Genomic DNA, 26,069 nt, shown 5'->3' on the forward strand with positions numbered 1-26,069 from the left:
GGGGGGGATGAGAAGGTCAGCGAAATTTTTTAAGTAATCTGCAAAAGTAATTTTTTTATTTATTTGGGAACTGAGGTTTTTGTTAACCATAACCACCTTTATATTTTATTTATTTCGTACTGTGTTGATCAGCTTTAAGGGTAACCAAACAGGGAAGTTGGAGGCTGACTCCACCCACAGCCGAAATTTCCAGTCAGAGGGGTGGAGCTGGAGACTTCTGAAATCATAAAATTCATATGTAAAACTGCGATTCAACCTGTAGGTTGCAGCACACAGACAGTTTTGACTATATTTTCAAGAATTAAACCGGTTTATTCTACTTCGTTAAAATTTGGCACAAACCAGTAGGCACCACTTTTAAAGCCCCATTTATAGAAGCCAACAGCCCAACAAAGTTGATTTAGGGTTTGGTTACCCTTTAAACCAACCATTTGTGTCAAAATGTTCACAATATTCTGGGGAAAAAAATGGAAGCGACAAAGAAACGCTACTTTTGCGAGTGTGTCACACTAATGCCATTCAAAATCTAGAAACTCTTAAACCAAAATTTTTATTTCCTCAGTTATGCTCTAGGAGTTAGGAGGCAATTGGCTGAAATTTATATAAGGTACTGGATTTTCCTAATCTTTTTTTTTTTTTTAAGTTTGATTTAATGTATTTTTTGGGGTGGGGGCTCCATTATGACCAAAATTTATGTCTCAACATTTTTGCTCAAAAGCTCAGTAAGTAAAAGAGTTGAACAAATGACATGGTCCTTGCAGTTCTGGACTGCTATATTAATTTACTGTAAAATCATGATACCTCTTTAGCCATTCTTTTTTGTAATTGTTGTTTACAGCTAGAAAAAATAATTTTATTTAATATTAATGTAAATAATTGTCAGATTTTTTTGAATCAGATTTATTTTTACTTGATAAAATTATTCTGCTAAGCAAAACTACTACTACCACCTGTTTAGTTGTAGAGATCAATGCGTTGATGAAATACAACTATCTCTGTTTCATCTCACCTGAGTCACTTGAATGTGTTGAAAGTGCTCCATTCATGTTGTGTGCTGCTGATGTGAACTTTGTGTGGGCGCACGAGCTCGCAGTCACAGTGTGTTCCCTGAGCTTCATAGTGTGACAATGAGTCAGGCAAGCTTGCGCCGTTTTTAGAAGCCAGAGCTCCCTATACTGTAGTAGACAAACAAATACAGTAGCACATGACAATGATCTAACACAAAACAAAGAGTACAATGGCCGCAGCGAACTGGAAAGCCATGACTCAGATGCAGCGCTTGTCTCAGCATGGCTGCTCATTTTTTTGTTCTGTCGTAGTTTTAAGGATGAAACAAGACAGTGGATTTTTGTGTGCAAGAGGCAAACGGACGAAAAAAAAAAAAAGGATGATGAGAGAAATGGGCTATACTTCACTCGGATGCATATGCGTTCCTGTTGTTTTGCACTTGCACACAGCCTCCAGGACTCCCATTTTCTGTTCATCGTTGCGTTCCTATGTGGATCCACGTCTCTCTCTGGTGTTTGCCTCTAAATTTGTTTGCATGCATGGTATTTGTGAGTACCATGTGTGCTTTCACTGATGATCCAGAGGACTTAACGACTAGAAAGGCAAACGCTGCATGTTCTTGTACTAATTAAGCCATGTTGGTTTATGAATAAAACTGCAGCAGCATCATTATTTTTGCAACGCTGCTGCTTCCTGAGAGATTTGGCGTGTTAAACCCCACTTCCTCCGACTGCCATGTACAGGCGAAACGTTGTTGAGTACAGCAGGCACTGGTTGGCCCTGTGCGTTACCATGACAACCCCCACTCACCAGAGGGCCCTCCCTCCGCCGCCACCTCCTCTCAAACACCTCTTTTCCTCCACCTTGCTTTTACCATCCTGCCCATTCTTCCACCACCAGGATCACCAACCTCATGAACGCTACATACGGCCAGGGTTGCAAAGCATTGTGGGGGAGGGTGGATAAAAAAAAGAAGTAAAATGAGGGGAAAAGCCGATTTGACGAGAGACAGCAAAGTAGAAACTGGAATATGGGTGAAATTTGATATAAAATGCAAGGAAAAGTATGGTGATAAATGAGAGAGTAGAAAGAGAAAAGGCTGATCATGTGAGGCTGGGAGAAACAGAGTGTGGTGATGCTGGTGAAGAGGTTCAAGAGCTGCCCCTGCCTCCTCTCTGCATTAAATCTGCCTCTCTCAAGGCCACCACAAAATACTTTAGGCAAGCCTGCAGCTCTGCCTCTCTGTGAATTCACCACCTCTTATCTATTTTTGTTACAGTGGGAGTGCAGTGAGGACATGGTGATTTCCACAAATACTGAGCCGACCAGACAGTTGAAGCTAGCCTCTGATATTTATGAGGATAGCAGTGGGTTTAAGCTTTTGAAACGAAGAAGATCATTTATTATTATTTTTTTTTTTGTGCCGTATTAATAACTTTTTTACCTTTCTTTTTACAGCCACATTGGTAGTTTTGTAATGTCAGAAAAACACTATAGAGCCCAACAAAGATCTAATAGATGAGGATCTAGAGGAGCACAAACTGGTAGAAACTTCAGTAATGACATAACAAAATATCCAAAGTTTTCGTGCTTTTGTTTTTATCTTTTTACATTTTCAATGACAACATTTCTGGGAAATAGAAACGCTATTGTGTAACTATTTGCTGCTTTAAAAATGATTTCAAAAATGATTTCAAGCGGATCTTAAAACCCCGAACATCCCATATTTTGAGTAATTTGCAAGTGCGTGTCAGAAGAGAGCATGCAAACATCTGATTACGAGAAAAATATTTTATTTTATGTAAAAATTTCGGAGTTTGACAACTGCTTCTGACACTTGAACTTCTGTGAATGAAGAATAAAGAGAAACGCTTTTATCATTAGAGTCTCACTCCAATCCTTTTTTATCTATTGTCAAATCAGTAGTCTTTTAATTACGATTATACAGCTTTTAGCCAAAATAATTAAAAAAATACTGACATTTCCTGGGACAATTTCTGCACAGCAGCAGTTGTTTTTTAAAAATTTATCTATAAGTTGTGGGTGGCACTGTTAGCATGGAGTAACCCCGCCTCCCCTTCCCATCACCCATTTGTTAACGTGATGGATCTATTCGCCTACCATTGAATGCACCAGAATGGAGCGGTGCACGGAGGTTCTGGCCTGCCGATTGCAGCTTCAATGTCATTGCTACACACCTTTTTTTTGTCTGCTCCTGATTCACAACGATTTGAATAAAGAAATACTCAATTTTTAAGCTTAATTTTCTTTAAGTCTTCAACAGTTTCAATCACAAACTTAAACATGGAATTGCTTCTTGATTTTCTCAAAAACTTACTGCACTGACTGAAGAAAAAAAACAAAAGCATACTGGTCATTCTGGTAGAACACAACCTTTGAAGATTTTGATATTAAAATTTTGGCATTTAAATTGGTACTTGACCACCGATACCTTTTTGCCTCTGGAAGAGATTTGCCTCCAAAGGATTTCTTCCACTTCAGTTCACCTGCAGAAGAGGAAGGACAGAGATGCCTTCATGACCTTTGCGAGCTGCCACTTCTGGGAACAATCAGTCTTAGATTTTTTTGTCCTTTGTTATACAGAACAATATCGCTCAAACTCATGCTTTGTTTTGTTTCTCATATTTATTTGCTTTTTAAATCATTGAGGGTCTGTTATAGTGAAGCACAGTCAGTTAAATAAATGTATGTTTTTTATATGACATCTTTGCGTTCATGTCTTCTTTCTCCAGCTGATATCATCTCCACTGTTGAGTTCAACCACACAGGAGAGCTCCTGGCCACGGGGGACAAAGGGGGCCGTGTGGTCATCTTCCAGAGGGAGCCTGAGGTAAGCACACAGCACTGATAAAAGATTGAGAAGAGAAGATAAGATAAAGGGAGTGATGAATGCTCGGTGTCCCCCAGAGCCTCTGCTGCGTTAGTCGTACCAAGACCGGCCTTTTCTGTGGATCCAGAATCTTACACCACACTCCAGGATGAGCAAATGTGTAATTTTCATTTTTTTTTTTTTTTTTTTTTTAGAGCAAGACTGAACCTTTTTCCCAAGGAGAGTACAACGTGTACAGCACCTTCCAGAGCCATGAGCCAGAGTTTGACTACCTTAAGAGTTTGGAGATTGAGGAAAAGATCAATAAGATCCGCTGGCTGCCTCAGCAGAACGCCGCACACTTCCTGCTCTCGACAAACGGTGAGTCAGAGACCCGCCCCCGGCCCCACACCCCCTGGCATCTGAATGACCATTTATAAAAGGTCACTGATTTGCTCTAAATGCTAAAATGAAGAGCCTTTTCTCAAATGCAATCACAAAAATGATGAAGAATATTGTTCTGCGGTGGACCAGTGGCTACAATATCCGTTTGTGTTGGTGTGTTTTAATTATTTGAGGCAGGTCATTTTTCACACAAGAACTATGGAGTCTCAAACCAGAGGTTCTTCTGTATCTGAGCTTGTTTGGAAAGCAGAAAGGTCCTAATAACATGGTTTACATTACAGGATGTTATGGCTGCAGGGAAATCTATAGATTTGCTTTGAGAGCCATCTTATTGATTTCCATGAGTGCTGTATTATTCATAATAGTAGACGGCATGAAAAATGTAGAAGCTGCTTCCACGGATGAATATTTGACAGCTTCAATGCAATCTGTTATTTTTACTGTATAATTTAGAAGCTCAGAGGTTGAAGTCTGCTGGAGAAGTTGATCTGATTTGTCTCGTGTTTGTTTTGTTTGGTTTCATGTGGAAATTGAAATTCAGAGGCTAATTCACAGGAGAAGCAAAAACACAGAATTAAATATTTTGAGTGACAAATTTGAAATGTTTCTGTTGTTTTCTTTGAAATTTTTCCCACTTCAGCGGAAATTTAGTTTGTTGTAACAAATAAATGGAGCAAAACTAAATATTAAGAAGGAATGATCAAACAAAGCTTTCACTCAGAGACTTTGGAAATTCATTTTCTGTCTTTTTGAGTGCTGAAAGACAGCAGAGAGCTGCATCTCACCAGAGAAAAAAGCAGCAATCGTTGCTGTGACTGAGAGGGATTGCTCCGGTGTGAGTCCCGGTTGTGATTTCATTTAGTGTGTCTGTTTTCCAGACAAGACCATCAAGTTGTGGAAGGTGAGTGAGCGAGACAAACGGCCAGAAGGATACAACCTGAAGGATGAGGAAGGCCGCATCAAAGATGTCTCCACAGTCACCTCCTTACAGGTTTTCCACCTCCTCTCCTTCTTCCCCTCCCTCCCTCCTCCCTGCCTTCCTTTCAAAGTTGGCCAATGAATCTGGGTCAGTGAATACAGCTGCGCTTGCATGTAGAAAAATGGGTCACTGGGACAAGGTACACATGAGTGTGAGTGAGTGCGTGGGGGCGGCGAAATCCTTTATTTCCAGCTGCGCAGGCGAGTATCACAGCCTCGCGACTGGAAATAATGTCTTTACAAATCTGGATTTGCCTCAACATATAGCTTGGCTTAGCTGCTCAGTCCTCAGGCATGTTAGTATGATACATTTGAGCTTTAAAAAAATGTATAATATGTTGAAAAAATGTCATCAAAAAGCAGGAAATTTTCTCTTGTAAGCTGCAGGAGAGATGTGACGGTGCTCCACGTGTCTTCTCCAGGTTCCCGTGCTGAAACCCATGGATCTGATGGTGGAGGTGACCCCTCGGCGAGTGTTTGCCAACGCTCACACTTATCACATCAACTCCATCTCCGTCAACTCCGACTATGAGACCTACATGTCAGCCGATGACCTCAGGATCAACCTCTGGAATCTGGACATCACCGACCGCAGCTTCAGTATCTTTTGACGCTTTTTTGTGCACATGAGGAGAAGTATATAAAATGAGCACCACAAGGACACGCATAATTAGTGCTCAACTCCCCACTTTGTATGAAGACAGGCACAAGGACAGAGTTGGGTGCTGGGGGAGGGTGGGGGATTTCTCTTCAGGAGGGAAAATTTATCTTAATGAATAATTCAGAGGCTGTATAAATATTTCAGCTGTGAGTTCTTCTGCAGCTCAATAGAACGTAAAGGAGACACGTCTTTGACCCAGGCAGGATTCATAATATTACAATTTATTTGAAAGTGAAATGACTTTTCTTCCAACAACAGCCCTAAGATATATTTTTATTGGTTTGCTTTATCTTCATGTCAATTATTCATGGTCCGTTTGTTATGCTTTTATTTATTCGACTTTTTTGAATTAATAATCTCTTTTATATATGGCTTATGGGCCTAGAAGAGTTAGATTGATGGATTTTATATGCTGTTGCAGGAATTTAAATTGTCGTAATTGTTATTTTCCTGAGCAATTTTTCTTTCCATCAGACATTGTGGATATCAAACCAGCCAACATGGAGGACCTGACGGAGGTGATCACGGCGGCCGAGTTTCACCCTCACCACTGTAACCTGTTTGTCTATAGCAGCAGCAAAGGTACGCTGCGCCTGTGTGACATGAGGGAAGCAGCGCTGTGCGACAAGCACTCCAAATGTGAGTAAATCAGCACCGCAGACACTTGTAGAAGGATCGCCCTCATTATTCTAAAAAAATTTGATTGTACAGGTGCTGAGGCTTTTAAACCAGGGAGGAATTCTTACCATTTATCAGTTCTGACTCTCTGAGCTCAAACAACTTCATAACTTTCTCAAATGGGGTATCAAACTCAATCGCACAGGGGGCCAAAATCCAAAACACACCTTAGGTCACGACACAACTGGATTATTGAACACACTAAAACTACAAATTTTAAAATGTAACTTTTTAACACAACTATCAATAATAAAAAGGCAGGAATATAATTTCAGAATAAAATAACTTCAAACTTAAATAACTTTCAATATTTTACTCTCTAAAAAAATATATTTTGTCAAAATTATACAAGTTAGAAATAAGTGCAAGATAACATTTGGCAATTAATAACAATAAAATAAAATGATCCAGGGGGCCGTATTGCAGGTTCAAAGAATAATTTTGTTTTTTAAATATACATTCCTACTCCTAAGATTGTACTACTTATTTAGGCCATAATCATAATTAAAAGACCAGTGGGAATGCTTTTACAATAGATTATAATATAGCTGGAGTGAGACTTTAAAGAAATAAAACAAAAAACAAATGTATCCATTTCCAATGGATTAGACAGAATTATGCAATATTTTTTTAGGTACAAAAAAAAGTATTAGTGGATCCACCTCGATCATTTTCTTTTTTCATTTTACTAATTTTAGAAGGAAATGTTAGAAGTTTAATAAGAACGTTAACCTGTAAAATGTTATAACTGATAGTAGAAAATGCATTTTTTTTTTTTAGCTCAAAGCATAATCAAAGAAGAAATCAGGCATACTTTTAGGAAAACTTCAAAGTTTCTGCAGTATTTCAGAAGTCCATGGGGACAGCATAGACAGGCCAGAGAAAAACAACAAAAAAAACGGGCATAAAAGTAAAACGCTCATCCTTAAAGGCGTACATGCATGAAAAATAAACACAAGTATTCCGCACAGAAGTGAAATAAAGAGAGGCGATGAAGAAAACAATGACTGCCCAGCCTGAGTAGTGAATGAGTGTCACTGTGTAAGCTGTCCATGGCTCACTGAAGTGGTGCTCATTTGGAATGATGTGTTATAAACTCTTCTGACTGCAGGGACCTGCTGTCGCTCTACATCACTCTGGATAGATTATACATATCAGTCTTGAACTTTCAATAGAACCTGGACATGCAGTATGCACCAAATATTCAAATATAATCTGTTAAAGATTTATCTTTGCTTGGATTGTTTATTTGTTTATCACAATTTCTTTTCCTCCAGGCAAATCCATTTGTTTTAATTTTTTTTCTTTTATTTCCAGCCTCAGTCTCTCATTTTTCTTGTTGAAATGTTGATTTACAGCCTTGACCACGAGTCACTGGTGCACTAGACATACTCAACACTTTCATTTTAGCTTTCAAAACATCCGCTTTGAGAAGAATCGTGGTCATTTAATGAAGATTTCTCGGTTTCTATGAACAGCAGCATTCAGATAATAATAATGAAACTCATTCCTTTCTCCCTTTTCCTTCCGCAGTGTTTGAGGAGCCCGAGGACCCCAGCGCCCGCTCCTTCTTCTCTGAGATCATTTCTTCTGTATCAGATGTAAAGTTCAGTCACAGTGGCCGTTACCTGCTCACCAGAGACTACTTGACAGCAAAAGTCTGGGATCTCAACATGGAGAGCAAGCCCCTGGAGACATACCAGGTGAGTGAGCGACACCTTTTTCAGAGATGCTCTCTGAATACCTCCCCCATCCACATAGTGAAGAAGTCCTTAGCAGAAAAACTCCCCCAAGCATAATGTTTCCACCTCCGTGCTCGACAGTGGAGAGGTGTTCTTGGGGTCATACACATCGTTTTTGTAGTTGAGTTGTAAAAGTTTGTGCACATTTGAAGCCTCAGTTGTCACCTTAACCCCCAGCTTCTTGATGATGGTTTCGTAGTCCGTTCTGGTCTTGTGCAGGTCTACAATGTTGGTCATTAGTCTGGAGAGTGTGGACAGGTGTCTTTTCTACAGTTGATTAGTTCAAACAGGTGTCTTCAATTCAGGTGACGGTTTGATTAAAAGAGTCTCACTGGTCTGTGGGAACCAGAACTCTTAATGAACAGTAGGACATCAAATACTTATTTCCCGTAATGAAAAAAAAAGTATGTTTGGTGTTTAAGTCCATTTTCTATCTCTCACAAAGTTCTACATCCCAAGAAGTAGCAAAGATTTCTACTGAGATGTACCTGGGGTCCAACATTTCTGTATAGATTTTTAACTTGTCAAATAACTGAACAAAATGATGGTAAAAGTTTTTATCTAGAGTGGATTATTATTAGAATGAACTTAAAACACATTTTATTCAAGTCTAGTTGCTGTTCAGAGACAAATTTCTACATGTATAGATTAGGAAAAAAAATGTTTCTATTTGATAGTAAAAGAAGAAAAAGGATGACTGCACATCAGAATCACAATGATAGAAACATGTTTGACTTGGCTTTTCTATTTTCCAACTCAAATAGGGTGTTTAGAACCTGCAAGGCATGATGGGACTGCGACGCAATTAGCTGCTCTGCAAATTGATGTCTATCAGATGCATATCTATAGCTGTGAGGTTTGAAATAGCCATGATTTAGATATCTAGTAGATGTGTCTGTGCCTAATCGGATAGTTTACAACGGCTAACTATTTTTTTTTTGGTCGAGGAAATTTTTAGTATTGATATTTAACACGTTCTCCTTCATTTTTAGGTCATAAGTATTTAAAGTAAACCTTTGGACACATTTTCTTCAATGGGGAGTATCAAGAAACACAGAAAACAAAGGATGATCCAACATTTTATCAAACATTTGAATAAAATATTTTTTTATAAAATATACTCAACTTTTGGGATATTTTCCTGGCCTCTCCTTCGAAAGGCATGTCTGAATATTTTCTCAAGTAAATTAGCTTATTGATAAATATTACTAGCTGGCTGTATATAATCTACACTAATTGTGCAAATGAAACAAAATCATCATCATGTGCATTTTTTCAAAACATGAAAACAATCATTTTTATTTTTTATTTATTTTTTTAGACAGAAGTGTATCTAGCATTTCAAGCTAAAATATTCATGTATTAGTTTTGTTTTGTTTATACTGCAAAAAACTAATTCATATTTTACCAAAACTTGAAATTATTTTTGCACAGAGAGCAGTACATATGTGCTCATGATAATGTCATGATCTATAATCCAAAGTGTTTCTGTACAGAGTACAGATACCAAATCCTAAATCTATTGAATGTGGGATAAAAATAAGAAGGTCTTTGGCATAAATCCGAAAATGTGCATGTATAGGTCAATATTATGATGTAGTTGTCCTCTGACTGTACCGTTTGTCTCTGTGGCACATCTCAGCGTTTACAGTGAAGTGCAAACACTCCTGTTAAATCATTTATGAACAGCATAAATGCTTGTCTGCCTCTTCTCTCAGTTTGTTTGTGTGGGTGAACATGTGTTTGGATGCTGGCCTGACGTGTGAGGTTCCTGCGAGGCAGCCAGGAGTGGGAGGCCAAGATGCACTGGAGCTATAAATAGGCTGCTGAGGGATACCTTGAATAGTGGCTGACACCTAGATCTGCAATGCAGCACGAGCAGGGAGGAAGGAGGAGAAAGAGGGATGATATGGGGGGTGGAGTGAGAAAAACGTGGTGTGAGGAGGAAGAAAAGAAAGGGAGAAAAGAGGGATGAGATGATGAAGACTAATTTTGCAGAAAAGGAAGTCAAATCACATCATCACATCTGCATTACTGTGCTGAAAATATTCACTGAAATGACAATTATGGATAAATTCAATTTATTGCAGGCAGTGACTCACAAATAATTGTATTGTTGCTGTCTGCACATCCTGCTAACATTTCAAATGGAAATCTGCCAATATGCATCAAACACAATTGAAAATATTGACTAATTTAAAGAATTCCCAAACATTTTGAATGTTTTAGTCTCAAAAAATGCTTATTAAATTCTTTACCTTTTTTTCCTTCTATTGTTTTAAAAAAAATCAGCTGAAAATTAGGTGGACTGAGTTAAAATATAGTTATCCTCATCCCTTTAAACGCTTTGAATTTTCTCTTGAAAGCTCAAAACAGAATTTATTGACACACTCCGTTTACTATCCACCTTCAAAGCAAAAATAGTGAATAAACCCCCCCAATTTAAGGTATTCTGTGTCAAATCCATTTAGCACAAATGATCATTTGGATTTAATCCTTAAGTGTTTTTTTTATATTTATTTTCCTGTTTTATTTTGCGTTTTTCTCTATAATACATAAAAATTCTTTTTTCGGAAGGATTAATGCTTTTGTATCTTACATAAAATATATTTTTTTCTTTAAGCAGGTAAGGATTTTGAGAAGCAAAAATCTAAAAACAAGTCCCAAAAAATCACCACGGTAAAAGAAAAAGAGAATTAAAACATTTTTATTCTAGTTGTAGTTTGAAAGCACATTTAGAAATAGCCTAATTATAGTGGGACCATAAATAGTACCTCATTTAAAAATCCGAATTGTTCTCTTTCTACACTTTGCTGCAATTTCTGTCAATTTTGTCTATTCTAGGAGCAGGAAAATTATGCAATGACTCAGAGGACATGAAGCACTTCCCTCTGAATCAGAGGTTATGTAGACGATTTAAAAAAAAAAAGCAAACACTGTATGTTCAGTACTGGGTTCTTTTTTTAACCCGCACAGAAACACCCGTGAGGGGAAAACAGTGGGGTGGAGACGACCTCAGCTTGACTGCATATTGATTGCCAGGCAGCTGTTGACGGCTGTTTTTATGCAGAAAAGCCAGACGTTGACTCTGGGAAGATGCCTGTGTCTGCAAAGAGTTTCAAACATTTGCATCACCTCACCTACAGCGCTGACACAGACGGGTCAGAATAATCTTGTTTTAGTGAGGGAGGATGAGTGTGTGCTCACCGGAGTAGTTTGTAATCGCACTCTTGGAGGACCTGATCATAGATTAGATCTAGTTAGTGCAATGAAGGAAAATGTTTATGTGGCAGTGTAACCAAAGCTCTTGAGCTGCTGTAGTTCTGGATATGGGTTTGTTTGGGTTTCATCTTTGAAAAAATTATTTAAATTCAGTTTAGTTCAGTTTATTTATTGAGGAAAAATTGCCAGAAGTGTTCTGTTACATTGGTTTACTTCAAGCAATAAAAACAAGGTAAAGGCAATCAAATAGATGGAAATATCAAATCTATTTTAGATTTTAATTCATAAAGGGAAAAACAAGGAATAGACAACAAGACAATGCCATCTTCTTGACATAATTGCTCCTAAAAGGCATATTTGCGTTTATACATACTGCACACACAATAAGACTAATTTGTTGTATTTTAATAAGGTAAGAAACTTGTGGATTACATCCAGATTTTTTTGACAAAACCTATCACCATTTGCATTTGTACATTAATGTGCATGTGTTTGCTTTCCTTTGTGCCAAAGTGCACTGAGAGTGGAGCCACAAAAAGTTGCTTTTGTTTGATTTTGTGTTCCCGCAGGTTCACGATTACCTCCGCAGCAAACTATGTTCCCTTTACGAGAACGACTGCATCTTTGACAAGTTCGAGTGTGCCTGGAACGGATCAGACAGGTAACGAACGCTTTATGATGCACTTTTTTGTGTTTCAAAAACATTTTCCATTTTGTTTGTAATTTCTGTGGATTAAATTGGATTTAATGATTTTTCCTCAATTTTTAACTAAAGTGTGAACAGTAGCAAACCGTGTTGTGAAAAAGTGTTATAAATTATTATATTATTAACCAAAATATAAAATCTAGACTGATTTACTTGTGTATTTTTATGATTTGTTGATGTTAACAACAAAGGGTTTAAATTAAAATCCCATATCAGTCTGTCAAAAAAGCAACATTTCCAAATATTCCAAGTATTTAATGTATCAATAGTACTTGAATAATATTTTGAATATTTGAACAATATTGCTGACTGGTCAACCCCCTCATCTGCTTCCGTGCAGCGTGATTATGACAGGAGCATACAACAACTTCTTTCGCATGTTTGACCGCAACACCAAACGTGACGTGACCCTGGAGGCCTCGAGGGAGAGCAGCAAGCCCAGAGCCGTCCTGAAGCCCCGGAGGGTCTGTGCGGCCGGAGGGAAGCGGCGGAAAGACGACATCAGCGTGGACAGCCTGGACTTCACCAAGAAGATCCTCCACACGGCCTGGCACCCGACGGAGAACATCATCGCCATTGCTGCCACCAATAATCTGTACATCTTTCAGGACAAACTCAACTCGGAGATGCATTAATGAGTGGACGTCCCCGGTGGGTGCAACTGAGTTTACACGCATACACGATAATAGAATGTGCATTATTATCAGTCTTACACACACATGCCCAGGAAGATGCCTAATAAACAACATACTTACACAAACGCTACTTCATCTCCTCCTCAACATCCCAGAACTGAAAGGATCTTCACAGAAAGACTGGACTGAAAGCAGTTCTTGGTTCTAGTGTTTGATGAAGTGTTGATTGCTACGGCTTGGCCTCAAAGGGAGATAAACTCTCCCCAGACAAAAGACTTGTGCAGTCTGTTTTTATTTTACTTTTCTCCTTTTCCTCTCCTATATTTGTGCACTTGAGTAAAACCTGTTCCTCATTTTTCCGATTAATACTCTAAAGTTTTTTTTTTTGTTTTTTTTTTTACCAGCAGCACCGATGAGACATTAATGTAACATGTTGCTTGTTTCATTTCATATCAGTCCTCCTGTTTTTGTAACTTCTTGTTAAATGATGTTGACAATGGAAACTATGACGATAAGAACATGAAATGGTATGTGTGATGTTAAAAGGATGTAGCCCGCCCCTTCATCCCAAAGCCATGGCCACCACAGGTTAGGAGAAACGTAATCTATAAAGTCAAACATGGAAGAAGGAAAACAAATGCACTCACATTCAACCGTCAGCGCCAAGTGAGAAAAACAAAAAAGTCCAAACGTCTCTGCTTTTGGTCCAGGCCCACATTGTGTTCTGTCTCGACACACATTCAAAAAAGAAAATCATACTTTCACCAATCAAACAAAACGACGCTGCATGTGAAGACTATTTATCAATTGACTGAGACTTGGCTGCCTTCTTTACCTTATAGAGCCAGCTGTACAAAGCTTTAGGGCCCCCGGGGCTCCGTGCAGCAGGAATGACCTTAGAGGACCAAGCCCTCCGACCTTTTGTTGTGTCCTCGGGACACTGAAGCATGTTTACCCCGTGTTCGGTTTATACTTATGAATGAAAACAGCTCCTGCTCACTGGAACTGCGAGACGAGAAAAACGGGGAATGTTTTTGATCAATGTACTTTCAAAGATTACAAAACAAAAAAAAATTAAGGGGCCTCAAAGGTGTCTGCATATATCAGCTGTCTGACATGTATGTATTTATTTTTTTTATTGACCAACTGCAGACTTCTAAAACTGATGATTGCCTCCTGCCGGCTACAGCAGAGAGATGGTACTTCAGCCTCTTTCTCAGCGATTCTTTTGAAGCTTTTATGTTGAACAAACAACTCTACATCCTTACTCACATATATTTTTCTTGATCCTGTGTTGACAATAATGTCAAATGGACAGTTATAAATAATGTTAATATGCTTTTTTTCTGAATAAAGGACTCAATGAATTTGCATCGAATGATAATACATTTGTGATTTTTTTTTGTTTTTTAAAGTTGTACTTAAAATTAATCTGGTCTTCTGCAGTCTTTGGCGCCATCTAATGTCTAGTAGTGCATATTACATGCTGAAAATCTGCATGACCAAACAAAACTGGTGACACGAGTGACTTGATAGTAGTAAATTTTGAGCTTCGGAAGACGAGTTCACACTAAGTTTGCTAGTTTAAAATTAAGTTAACTCATCAGGAGAATGGATGCAAAATGTATTGAGAATTGTAAACTGATATTTAAAGGAGGTTGCTTCACTTATATCCAAAAGGACTTATAACCACACATGAAACAGAACAACACATTTTCCTTTTCATTTTATTTGCACAAACTTTAAAACAAAAGAAACACAATTTCTTTGCAGTTTATAGAGTATAACACAAAATTTTATCTAGATCCAACAACTTCAAGTTTTTTTTTTCTCTCGGCGGTCGATTTTGAACCCCACGTGACTTTTACTTCCTAATCTTTGCAGCATAAATCTAATAACCGAGTTGTTCCCACGGCACACAATATTAAATCAGCCACAGCAGGAGAAGCACAGGCCTCCATTATTAAAATGATAATTACAACAATGTGACACAGAGCCAGGAAGCTTGATGAAAAATGTTGAATAATCCTATAGAAAATTGCACTAAACGCGACCAGCTTATGTAGCAGCCTAAGGGTTTTTAACAAAACACTATCTTCCATCAGTTTAGGTCAGAGTAAACAAAGTGGTAGTGACAAGTCTTCAGTTTTAGACTAACTGGGTTTATTAAAGCCCTGCATAGCAGAGAGGAAAACGACCCGCTAAATAGAGAACAGCAAAGATAAATTCACTCAACTGCTCAAATATAAACCACATGTACCTAAAGAGATAAAACTCCACCCTCCTCCCACAAAAAAAAAAAAAAAACACATTAAAGGCACTTAAATATGACCACTTCAAAATCACCACCAGCAATTATAAATCCTTACTTGTGAATAATTACTTTTAAAGCTAAACTTGTCCTTTAGCAGTTTTGAAGTGGAATATGTTTAATTACATAAACTGAAAAAGCTTAATACTGATGATTTTGGCTGTAAATTATGTCAGGATGTTGATTTACATGCAAACAAATGAATGAAATCTTGACTAAACAAGTAAAATGAGTGATTTTGGTTTTGCTCTCAACCTTATTAGTGCTCCAAATTTGTTGAATCATGTATAATTTGGCTTAAAACATAGACTCATACAAACATTAAAAGTGCTTTAAGGTGTGTGCACTCTCCTTCTGTCAGTGATTTGACATTTGTGTTAATCGGAATTGTGCAACCATCCTTCACCTGAAAGTGGCCTTTTTTGTTTGTTTTAAAGCAGATCTTGTGTCGGCACAGGTTCCTCTATCCATCCTCCTGTGTCACCGTATCTATTTCTGTATCTGAGTGTTGCTCCAGCTGGGCCGTCAGGAAGGGGTGAAAGAAGAAGTCAAAGCCAAACTGAAGGGCGTTCTGGGCCGTGCGCCTCCAGTCGTGCTCGATTTTGTATTGCCGGCGGCTGGAAACTCTGCCGTCACTACAAGACAAACAGTGGATGGCTTTCATTTCAAACACGGGCCACTTGGAGCCTAAACGCCCTTCCAGTATGGTGCTGAACTCCACCAGGCTGCCGGTGTTCAACTGTAAGAGCACCGACTTGAATTCATTACTCGCCCGAAGGACTATGTCCTTTGTGGTGTCCTCGTCCTCTACGAGGGTTCCATCCTTGGTCTTCTTCTCCAGGGGCATTCCCAGTGTGACTTCGAATTTGTAATGGTCGAACCGTTTGATGTGGCATTCATGCTTGGCCAGTTTTTTAAGTTTACAGAGCGGATCTTGAGGAGGAGGAGCGGGAGCGGGGAACGGCTGTGTCTCAGCGGAGGAAGTCCTCCCCCCATCACAGCTGGGATAGGGTTCCCCGTAGAGACATCTCATCCAGTTCCCCAAAAATACAGGCAGCAGGTTGATAACGGACTGTGCGCCGTTCTCAATGTCGGTCACACGAACGTACTTGAAGCGTCCTGTCCAGGTGACCCGGTGCCCTTCCAGGTGGGAACACAGGATTTGGGTTTGAGCCATGTTGGACTCTTTCCAGGCCAGCGGACCACATAGGTTGCTATATTCAGGCCACGTCAGAGTGGAGTTATACACCTTCATGCCTTCGGATCTGTAGACGTACATCCAGCAGAAGAGCATCACTGCGCTGAGCCACACCAGGATGAGCTTTACAATGCTGCTGCGCGATAACGACCGTAACACCACGATGGGGTTGAGGCTGAATCGCGTCCACAGCCGGAGCACGACTGGAACAAAGCAAACGGTCAGTGTCACCACCATCTTGGTGAGCTCCAGCTTGAGGAACCACTGCAGAACCTGGATCATGAGCATGGCAGCCAGACCCAGTGACAGCACAGGAAGAGCAAACAGGAAGAGGAAATAGCCCGCAAAAGTCCGGATGAGTCCGATGGTCGTGGCATTTTTGAGGAACACCAAACAAAGTTCACACCAGGTGAAACAAACCAAGTAGGGCACCAGGCACAGGTAGGTGCCCTTAAAGCCTCTCAGCTGTGCCATGCGGAAGAGGAGGTAGAAAAGGTGTCCGTAGAGCAGACACGGCATCCCCAAGTTTATCGCCACAACATCTCCAAGAGGCACTGTGATGAACGTCAACCCGAACACCTTTAAGAACCAAAGAGAGTCTGGCAGGAGGTGAGCGAGAGAGCACGCTCCAGAAAAGACCTCAGTGAGGAGGGCTTTCCGAGCAAACAGCTGAGCGGAGGCGTGGAGGCTCAGGAAGGCTGTGATGGTGAAGAAGAGCGCAACTGCAGCAAGCTCTGAGCAGGGAATCCAGGATTTGTCTGCCACGGGGAAGGAGAAAACTACAAAGACCACAGACAGCAGGAAGTACCTGAAAGAACAAGGAGGATGAGCGCTTTTCTCCAGCGATGGAAATAATTTGAGCACTTTCCCACTAACAAATAAATCAATTTGTTATTTCGTTATTTACTTAGTTTCGCTTAATAGGAATCCTAACAACATGTTACTTGGGTATTAATAGGACATAAACTTACAGGTAAGGCTCCAAATGAGTCAATCCAAAGTTAGTCTCCGCCTGCTCCAGATCCAGACCAGGTTCAAAATGAGCAAGCAGGTCAGTGAGAGCCCGGAAATTTTCCCATGCCTTTGAATTCTGCACAAAAACAAGACGTTTTTTTAAATTCCCCAAATGGATTCTTAAACTGAAGATCTTTACGCTGTCACAGAAAAGCAACATCACCTACCTGAAACACGCGCAAAGTACAGATCACCATGGAGAAGAAAGACAGGTAGAAAACCAGCAGAGGGATGACAAAGATGAAGAACTCAATTGTGAGGTTGGAAATGATGAAGAAGAAGATCAGCGCATTGACGTGGTGGGTTGGGATCAAGGCACTGAGCCACTGCATGCCAGCGCGTGAGGCCCAATCGATGAGATGCTCCTTAATCTCCAGGAGGGCGTGCAGGGGGAACTTCAGGAGCTGAAGCAAGCACAAAAATCATGTTGCTGACTGCTACGTGCTAAACTAGATTAATAATGGACAAGTTTCCCACCTTCTGAGGCAGAGGCAGCTCATCTGGGTTCTTCACAACCACATCATCATCGTCGTCGTCATCGTCTGCAGCAGCAGCCATGACGGGTGATGGCGGGATTCCTTGAGCGTACCTCTTTGTCATCTCCACAAACTCATCGATTCCAACATGGGAACTTCCTGCAAAAGAAGACACCAAAGTTTCACGCAGATGCACTTAGAATTTGATATGCAATGAACACAAAATAAAGTATGTTTCATACCCTCACTGGTGACCATCGTCTCCAGGACCCGTCTTTGTTTCTTAGCGGAGCTGTTGAGAGGACCAGGTGAGACAGGTGTGCCTGTAAGTGCAGGGCAGATACATTGGTAGTGGTTCTTTTAATTATCTAAAAATAAAACGTCTTCTTTTAGTACCTGGTTCTGTATGGACATGTTCCACATTCTCTAATAACTCAGAAACAGGTACAGCCCTCTTTCTTTCAGGATTGAGCTTCCAGTACATAAGGAGTGCTGCTTTCCTGACTCCTCTCTCAAACTGCGTCTCTGTACACAACTTCTTCACCTCCTCAAAGTTCTCCAAAGTGATGCCTGTACCAAAGAATGGGGTGAGACACACACATAAGCAGTTCAATAACAGAGAAAAGGAACGTATCATACCTTTTCTGTGAGCTAAGCACTGCTTCAGCAGCTTGACAGCATCTTTGCGGCCTTGTTTTGCAGCCTGGATCAGCCAGGTGACTGCGGTGCAGTTGTTCAGCTCTTCATCGCTGTGCTCTGCCAGGGCCAGGAAGTAACGGCCCATCTGGGTGAAATAAAAAAGGCAACCAGTCTTTTTAAAAGTCATGTCTGTAACTTGAACAATCAAAGTATATTATTAAATGTACTATTTCTCATTGGTCAACTCTTTTCACAGAGATTGCAGAAAGCTCACCGGTACTGACCTTTGTTTGTGCTTTTGCATCACCAGACTTTGCGCTCTCTTCTAAATCCTCAAAACTGCTCTCCTCTGTTTCCTCTGAAATAAACAAAAAAAAAAATAATGAAATTAACACACAATGGATAGTAAGGCTTTTAAGACTGTACTTGTAAAAATGTTTTGAAACTGTACGCAGCATTCTCTCTAGTGCTTATTGAGAGGAGTAATATTTCACTTACAAACATAGATAGATAAATACTAGACATTCATCTTAAACCCATTCTACTGAAATACGGTTTTTACCAACTTCTTTGAAATGAACATAAAAAGGACAAATGTAAACAATTTCCTCAAAATAGATGTTTGAGAATGAAAAAGATTCATTCAGAAAATTAAATACTATCCTGCCTCTTAAACTAATTGTCATATTACCTATATTTTTAGGTAAAAACATAGGTATGTTGCTATCCTATTTATTTTTACATTAAAAGAGGGGTCATCTGAACTTTTTCTTTTTTTCAGGGATTTTTTATCTTCACTGATGTCCGTAGCAGACATAAGATCCTGTCCACCTTTGTCCACCTTGGTCCACCTTTCATGGGAGGGATCACACATCAGTGTAAGGGTTGGGTCATCTGGACCCCATAAAATGGCACTGTCTCTATTGGAGTCAAAAGCATAATAGATATCTGGTGGCAGTATTAACGAATATCAAAAGCTCCAGGAACTTGGCTCACACTTTCACCCACTGCAAGGCCTAAAATAACAGCTTGTTTAGCCGTGAAGGGCAGCTGGCAGGTCTGTACTGTAACACAAGAGTCTCATATGCTGCAACCTAATTTGATGTTCACTACTTTACACAAGTAAAATAAATCTTATTTATTGTCATTTTGAAATCAAATTGAAACTGTGACTTTATCATGGTCATGGGCCAAATTTACAAGACAATACATTGTTTTCCAGAGGACCTGTACCCATGTGACACTTGTGTGGAACATGTGCAGTGTTAAATAAAAATGGGACAGGTTTCTCCTTCATCACCAGCATGATGGGAGAGGCTGCTTTACATGCCGGGGTAAATCTGTTCGGTTGCCGTGGTGACTCCACAGGAGGAAAAGTAGGCAGGGAGGGGTGGCTACACTGACTGATGAAGGAGTGAAATGAAATGAAACAAGTGAGGTTTCTGTTTCAGGTCAAAGGCATGACTTGCTTCTCACCTGCTTCAGGTGTGGGAGGTGTTAGTGGCACATCTCCATTCCCCGTAGACGCTGCGTTAAGCTGAGATCTGCCCATCCTTGAGAAGCTTCTGACTGGTTGGTGCAAAGGGGATGATGTGGGTGAGGACAGGGATGAGGAGCGGGAGAGAAGAGTTGGAGAAGTCTGTGGGGAGGGAGAAAAGGATGGTGTGGTTGGGGGCGTAGGCATTGTGAGCTTATGCCGGTCTGGAACTGAAGAGGTAGACGAGTCAAGTGATGACGGGCCTGGACTCATTACGGTGCGGGATGATGAGCTGAGTTTTAAGGTGGGTGAAGTGCCAGAAGGTGAAGGATCCATGGCTAAAAACACAAACAAAACCCATTTTAAGCTTTCTTACAATCATATTGAGTCACAGCTTTATTATTAATGAAGCAAAACGTTTTTTTTTCAAAGTGAAACTTCACATTAAAAGCCAGTGAAAACCTACAGAGCTTCTCCAAACTATTATGTGGTTCAAAAATTTCTTTCACTTATTAAATCATACAATCGTGACGTCACAATTTGACAAAACTTTATTGACAGCAGCAATTGCACTGTTGCCTTGTTTACCCTCAAAATGCCATAATTCAATTATATTGTGGGCAAACTACCTATTATCACAATACTATTCGCAGGCTGTCTTCAAACTATGGTTTAAATGAAATTATTTTGAATTCGGCGACAGCAAAACAACTATTTAGAGTCTATTTTAGGACGTATCAGCTGTACTAAAGGTGACATCGCTGAACCTCGATGGTGAGCAACTCAAGGCTCCAACAGGGCCTGCAGACTGGCTTACAATGACGCTTGCTTTCCATATTTATAATAATTAAAGAAAACAGAGTTTGACTGACTGGGATTTATCTTCCTAATAACACGGCAAACAGTCTAAGCTAATGCTAACATTCATTCTATTGTAAACTAACCTTCAAGGGAACGCTCCGGCCTCGTTGATGTTCTCCAAAGGCTTCGGCTCTTTGTTATCGAGTGTTCCAAATTATTTGTTCTCTCTGCTAAAAATTAATTCAACAATCCCCATCCTGTTGGTTGGTCCTTGTGCGGTCAAACTCCAAAAACAATCCAACTCACACCAGTCACCCAGCAGCTCACGAGACTGTTCCCGCCCACTTTTTCCCTTTGGACACTGTGATTGGGTAAAAGGGACCACTTCCTTACCTTGTGCATGATTTGATTGGTAAATGTGGGCAGGAAAAAGAAAGTCAATAATAATCAAATTCCGAGTATTTTCCACACGCGTCGCCTTGTGTTTTATTTTATTTAAATAATATTAAAAACTTACTTACAATGAAGTACTGATTAGTTAAACAATTTGATAAAATTGGATTTGACAAAAAAAAACAAACAAACAAAAAAACAACAACAACAACAAAAAGTTGCAGTGATTTTATTTGCATTCAAGCACCAGGGAAAGCTACTAGACAATAGCATAATTTTTAAGGTATATATGATTGTAATTCAAAAAAGGTTTGAGCAACTATGGAAGCTAAACTATGGAAGAAAAAGCGAGGCAGTACGATTGAAATTCACTTTTTATATAGGCTACTACCTTAATGGTAAACTTAAAATGTTTTAATTCAATTTAAAAAGTACTCAGAAAGTATACTTATAGACACATGGTCTATAGTTGATTTGCTATACTTATACTCAAGTATACTTAATAAACTAAATTAAATGTGAACTACTTTTGTGCTAAGGGTTAATTACAATCAGTACCTTTTAGTTTTTAAAACTTTTGGTAAACCTCTTCCAGAGTACAGTAAAGCAGAACACATTTTGGGAAAGAAAGCAACAGCAGATGGCAAAACAACATCAATTCATGTCATTTGGATAAACAGGGGGTGCTCAGGTTTTTAGCGAGTAGCAATATAAACAGAGCCCACGATTAAAAGGATCAAAAATAAAAGACAGAATGTGGGTTTAACATATCCCATTTGTCATCTTTTCAAATGAATGTAGGAAGTACGTTGTCACCCAATCAGAGTATATATCCTAAAAATTATAAATAATATTGGAGTATATAATAAAAAGTGAGTTCCTACTTTAAATTATTTACTTTAAGATTGTGGATTACTGAGGAGAATATCACAATGTTGTGAGATTAGACAAAATGTTTGTTGGTAGTCTTAGTTCAGAATGTGACTTTGGGCTAACAGGAAGGGGAACAGACAAACTAAATGACGGTGGAGGGAAAAAAAGCCTCAAGGGAAAAGACCAAGAATCAAGTTCAAGCAAAAGTCACTCTGTGAAAGAAACCCATTTAGAAAAGAGGGCTAATTGCCTAAATGCAGCTGCAGTAAAGCAGTTATGTAAATTCCACATGATTAGTAGATTAAGCAAAATCCAGTTTGGAAGATAAGCGACACCCCTTTACTGGTTTCGGTCTCCTATGCACAGCTTCAAAAGGTATTAAACAATCTGTCTTTTGAGAAGGCTTATGTGCTTACACTCAGAGGTCCATCTACCTAATTTAGGCAAAGCAGTTAATGGCCCACAATTGTACCAATGAGATAGTCTAAACCTTTGCAAGTCTCCGTAGAGGTTCTCTAATCACATCAGCCATTTTAGTTGAACATATGCAAGACTTGCCTTTTTCATTCAGTTACGTCATGACAATAGCAGAAAAATTCAGGCCTATTACTTCGGCCTGCCTGTTCAGATTTGTGGTATCATCTCTTAAAAACGATGGCCCTAATGGTCATAAGAACTTAGTTAATGTCTATTTAAAGTTCTACTCCACTCATTTTCTCATTTATTTTAAAATTATTCCAAGTGGTTTTAATTTTTTCCAAATCACAATGATGCAGTTTTTAGCAAACAACTGTGTTTTTTTTTTTGTTTTTTGTTGGACATAATTTCTGCAGGGCGGCAGGAGTTCATCAGACATTCACTTTTGCGTTGTTGGTGGCCAGTAAGCCTCTGCTCATTTTCCACAATCCTCTTGTTTACACTCTTTCCTGCTAGCTTACAGCCCCTACAGAGCTTAGCTTGTCAGCAAATGATAATAAACTGTATGTACAATTAACTCAAAACGGTTCACTTTGGTTTAATATCCTGTATTTGGATTTGTTTGTATGTTGGTTTGTTTAGATTTTTTCTGCCATTTTTTCAGTCAGATTTAATTATAATATTACCAGAAAACAATATGTTCGGATTTTATTACAGCCATTTAGCATATTATATTTTTCTAAGTTGGTAGTTGTTAATTATTTTTTTATTTTGTAACTAAATACATTTCATATAATAAATAACTAATTAAAAACTACATAAGTCTACATATAAAAAAATAATCCAAAGGCATAACAGTTTGCTATACATTTTGCCTAAATTTTGACAAAAGTTTATTCTGAAAAACGTTGTCTTTGTCGTCTCCTTTCATAATATTACCCTGGATTCCACTTCTCTTTTGTTGTCTGTATTGACTTGTGGAGTCTGCACAGAGGTTGCATCAGAAATCTCTCTTTATGATTGTGAGTGAAGAGCTTATTACATCATTCCTTTATTTCAAATCTTCAGTTCAGATTTTATGTAAAAGAAAAAGTAAATGCATTCTCACAGCATCTTGATTCACCTATTATTGACCCACTTATCCCTTCCGAATTCCCAATTCCATCTCTAAAAGCTATAATCTGATACTTAGCACTCATGAATATGGGAAGCCTATGTGGTCAGAGCTTATAGTTGTGTTGAAAATGTAATATAATTATGCTAAGTTTATTATATAATACATTTAAAAGCTTATAATTAACACATGGATTTGCCTCATACCCCAAATGTGCCAATTAAAATCCAAAATATACCGCTCTTGACTTCCGTTTTCTTATTTACAGTACAATTAGCACAACAGCAACACTTCTATCATGACCGGTAATATTCACAGAAATACTTCTACTTGTCAAATGGGAATATTTTTTTCTTGTTTGGTCAGTGAGAACTGCTCCCTTGCACAGGGAACATGGTGCAGGAAAGGCTGATAAAATTCCTTTCATCAGAAAAACGGAAAGATAAACACCTTAGGCAAAACAATTAAATCTTAGTGTGACACACGTTTGCCTGCTGAGTCATCACACACCATACTAAACAGTACACACATTCACTTCTATCCTCATTGCTCTCCTCTTGCTGGAATATCATTGCTTTATTGATGAATTTACAGGTCGATCCAACAGGAACAACAAAAAAGCTAAACCTAACATAAAATTTCCTTCCTTGCTTTGAATCCATCGTAAATGTATGTTCATACAAAAGTGTTCCTCCCCAGACTAAGCACATTTGAGCAAAATGAAGGAAGTAATGAGCACTACTGAAAACATCTCCAATTCTGAGCTTTGCCTCCAGCCTCTGGGAGCAATGACCTGCATGTGTTGTGCCTCCAAAGTGCAGTGAGGAGGTCTTTGTGGCTGCTTATGAATGGCAAACCGGCAAACCGGCAGGCGCAGTGTTAAAAGGCAGACACAGGCAGCTGTGCGTAAGTAATGCATCCTCCTGGAAACTGGGTCACACTCACCACTTCCATAAAGCCTGGTTCACCTCCTCTAATGATTTGATTCATTTGAATAAAAGAAACTAAAATAAAGATAAATTTAAAACTGTGTGTATGAATTGAGTTCAAAAGGACAGAATAAAGGGACATGCTCTTTGATGAAATACTGTAACACAGGAAAAACAGTGGGAATGCCTCTGGGTTTGTTTCTCAGTTGACCTGAGCCATCACAGAAATAACTTTTTTTATTGGTAGCAGTCACATGGCACCATAAGTCCTATTTTTATGTTTTTTTTTTTAATAAGTACATTCTTTCTTTTATCTTTTAAACAAAAATTGACAAACTCAGCTAAAATTTTGGAAATATGTTTAAAAAAAATTTGGCTTTCAACATTTTTTTAGAATATGTATGTGGGGTAAGAAAGAAAGGGTCCTTTAAGCATAAGCTTTGTTGGTAGACCACAATTGATCATTTAGTCATATGCAACTTAGAGAAGGAATATTCAAGTCTATGCCTCACGATCAAAATATTTTTTGTTCTCTTTGTGCAATATTACAAAAGTAAACAATGATTTATTTATTACAATATTTGTAGCATATATTTTTTAACAATCTTCCTGGATGGATATTACAAATATTTGTGAAAATCCTTTTCAATTGTTTATAAGAGATGTTTGAGAATGTCAAAGTAAAATAGGCTTTGTTTAGGCATATACACACCTATAAAACAGCAAATATATATATACAGTATATATTGAAATTCATTCAGAAAAAAAGAGCCCTGAATTCGTGCGATATTGTGATGATAGACAGTCATCATCTGAGCAGGTCTGCATCATTTTGCAGGAAGTAATGAACTTTTTTGGTTGTTGTTGACATGATTTGACTTGTTGAAGAGTTTTTATAAGTTGTACAAAGTTAGTCATACAGTTTTTGCTGCTCCTTTGCCCATATCTTCAAAACTGATGATGAAATCCCTCAGAAATTACACAAATATATTTGAGAATTGATAGCCAAATGGGACCAAGCTTAGTGTGTAGAGAAACACTGAGGCATATATGTTCTGTGATCCCTTGCGTTTTCTAAGTACGTAGATTTATTGCTAAAGATTTCAAAATTACTTTTAATGGGTGGCAAAGCTTATTGCCGCCCTAAAACTGAGTTACTTTCTATAATTTGTGCATTCTCTGAAAAAGGTTTGGATTTGGAGAAGTGGTTCAAAAGTTGTCCTGATTTAATTAAATGAGTACTGCCCTTGCTTGAGGGGGTTTTGGCATCTAGTGCACACACCCTTTAGGGTAAGTCATTTTAGCATTAAATCAATGTTCATGACACAAAGCTGGTTTTAGTTTCATTATTGAAACAGAATTATGGCTCTAGTTTACTGCTGAATGGATAATAATAGGTTCTAGTAGTTGCTTATATGTTTTGTGTGTACAAGTTAAAGACCCACTCCAATGAAATGTTTGTTTTTAACATGTTATTGTAGCATTTTGTCATGATGGAGAACAAATACAGAATTTAAGGTGTTTGCATTTCTAAGTGTTTTTTTATTCAAATTGTTGTGAAT

The 26,069-nt window shown here is 38.7% G+C and overlaps 2 protein-coding genes across 3 annotated transcripts in view; one reads left to right on the plus strand and one right to left on the minus strand.

Annotated features, from left to right (window-relative positions):
* LOC112153194 (serine/threonine-protein phosphatase 2A 55 kDa regulatory subunit B gamma isoform) overlaps positions 1 to 14,243 on the plus strand; it is a 19,896-nt gene extending 5,653 nt beyond the window's left edge. For both annotated transcript variants that reach the window (XM_024283176.2, XM_024283175.2), the window contains 8 exons: positions 3,762 to 3,859; positions 4,054 to 4,219; positions 5,122 to 5,234; positions 5,644 to 5,821; positions 6,357 to 6,521; positions 8,094 to 8,263; positions 12,094 to 12,185; positions 12,571 to 14,243. In XM_024283176.2, the coding sequence (XP_024138944.1) occupies positions 3,762 to 3,859; positions 4,054 to 4,219; positions 5,122 to 5,234; positions 5,644 to 5,821; positions 6,357 to 6,521; positions 8,094 to 8,263; positions 12,094 to 12,185; positions 12,571 to 12,865 (1,277 nt within the window). In that variant the 3' untranslated portion in view covers positions 12,866 to 14,243. The remainder of the gene's footprint in view (positions 1 to 3,761; positions 3,860 to 4,053; positions 4,220 to 5,121; positions 5,235 to 5,643; positions 5,822 to 6,356; positions 6,522 to 8,093; positions 8,264 to 12,093; positions 12,186 to 12,570) is intronic.
* Positions 14,244 to 14,578: 335 nt separating this feature from the next.
* Positions 14,579 to 21,653, minus strand: wfs1b (Wolfram syndrome 1b (wolframin)). The gene is made up of 10 exons (XM_024283174.2): positions 20,925 to 21,653; positions 19,980 to 20,318; positions 18,788 to 18,861; positions 18,504 to 18,648; positions 18,261 to 18,434; positions 18,107 to 18,187; positions 17,866 to 18,023; positions 17,556 to 17,792; positions 17,346 to 17,464; positions 14,579 to 17,182 (listed from the first exon to the last, which is right to left on the minus strand). The coding sequence occupies exons 2-10, from the start codon at positions 20,314 to 20,316 to the stop codon at positions 15,640 to 15,642; spliced, it is 2,868 nt and encodes a 955-aa protein (XP_024138942.1). The 5' UTR covers positions 20,317 to 20,318; positions 20,925 to 21,653; the 3' UTR covers positions 14,579 to 15,639.
* Between the last annotated feature and the right edge of the window lie 4,416 nt (positions 21,654 to 26,069).

Source organism: Oryzias melastigma, linkage group LG10 (assembly GCF_002922805.2).
Source record: "Oryzias melastigma strain HK-1 linkage group LG10, ASM292280v2, whole genome shotgun sequence".
Classification (NCBI taxonomy): Eukaryota; Metazoa; Chordata; class Actinopteri; order Beloniformes; family Adrianichthyidae; genus Oryzias; species Oryzias melastigma.

Bases quoted from the DNA above. Each gene is read 5' to 3' on its own strand.
- wfs1b (XM_024283174.2), bottom strand. From the start codon at position 20,316: ATGGATCCTTCACCTTCTGGCACTTCACCCACCTTAAAACTCAGCTCA. The intron at 18,862-19,979 runs GTGAGAAGCAAG...TGTTTATTTCAG, and splicing joins ACCTCCCACACCTGAAGCAG to AGGAAACAGAGGAGAGCAGT. The intron at 17,793-17,865 runs GTGGGAAACTTG...TGCTTGCTTCAG, and splicing joins AGCTGCCTCTGCCTCAGAAG to CTCCTGAAGTTCCCCCTGCA.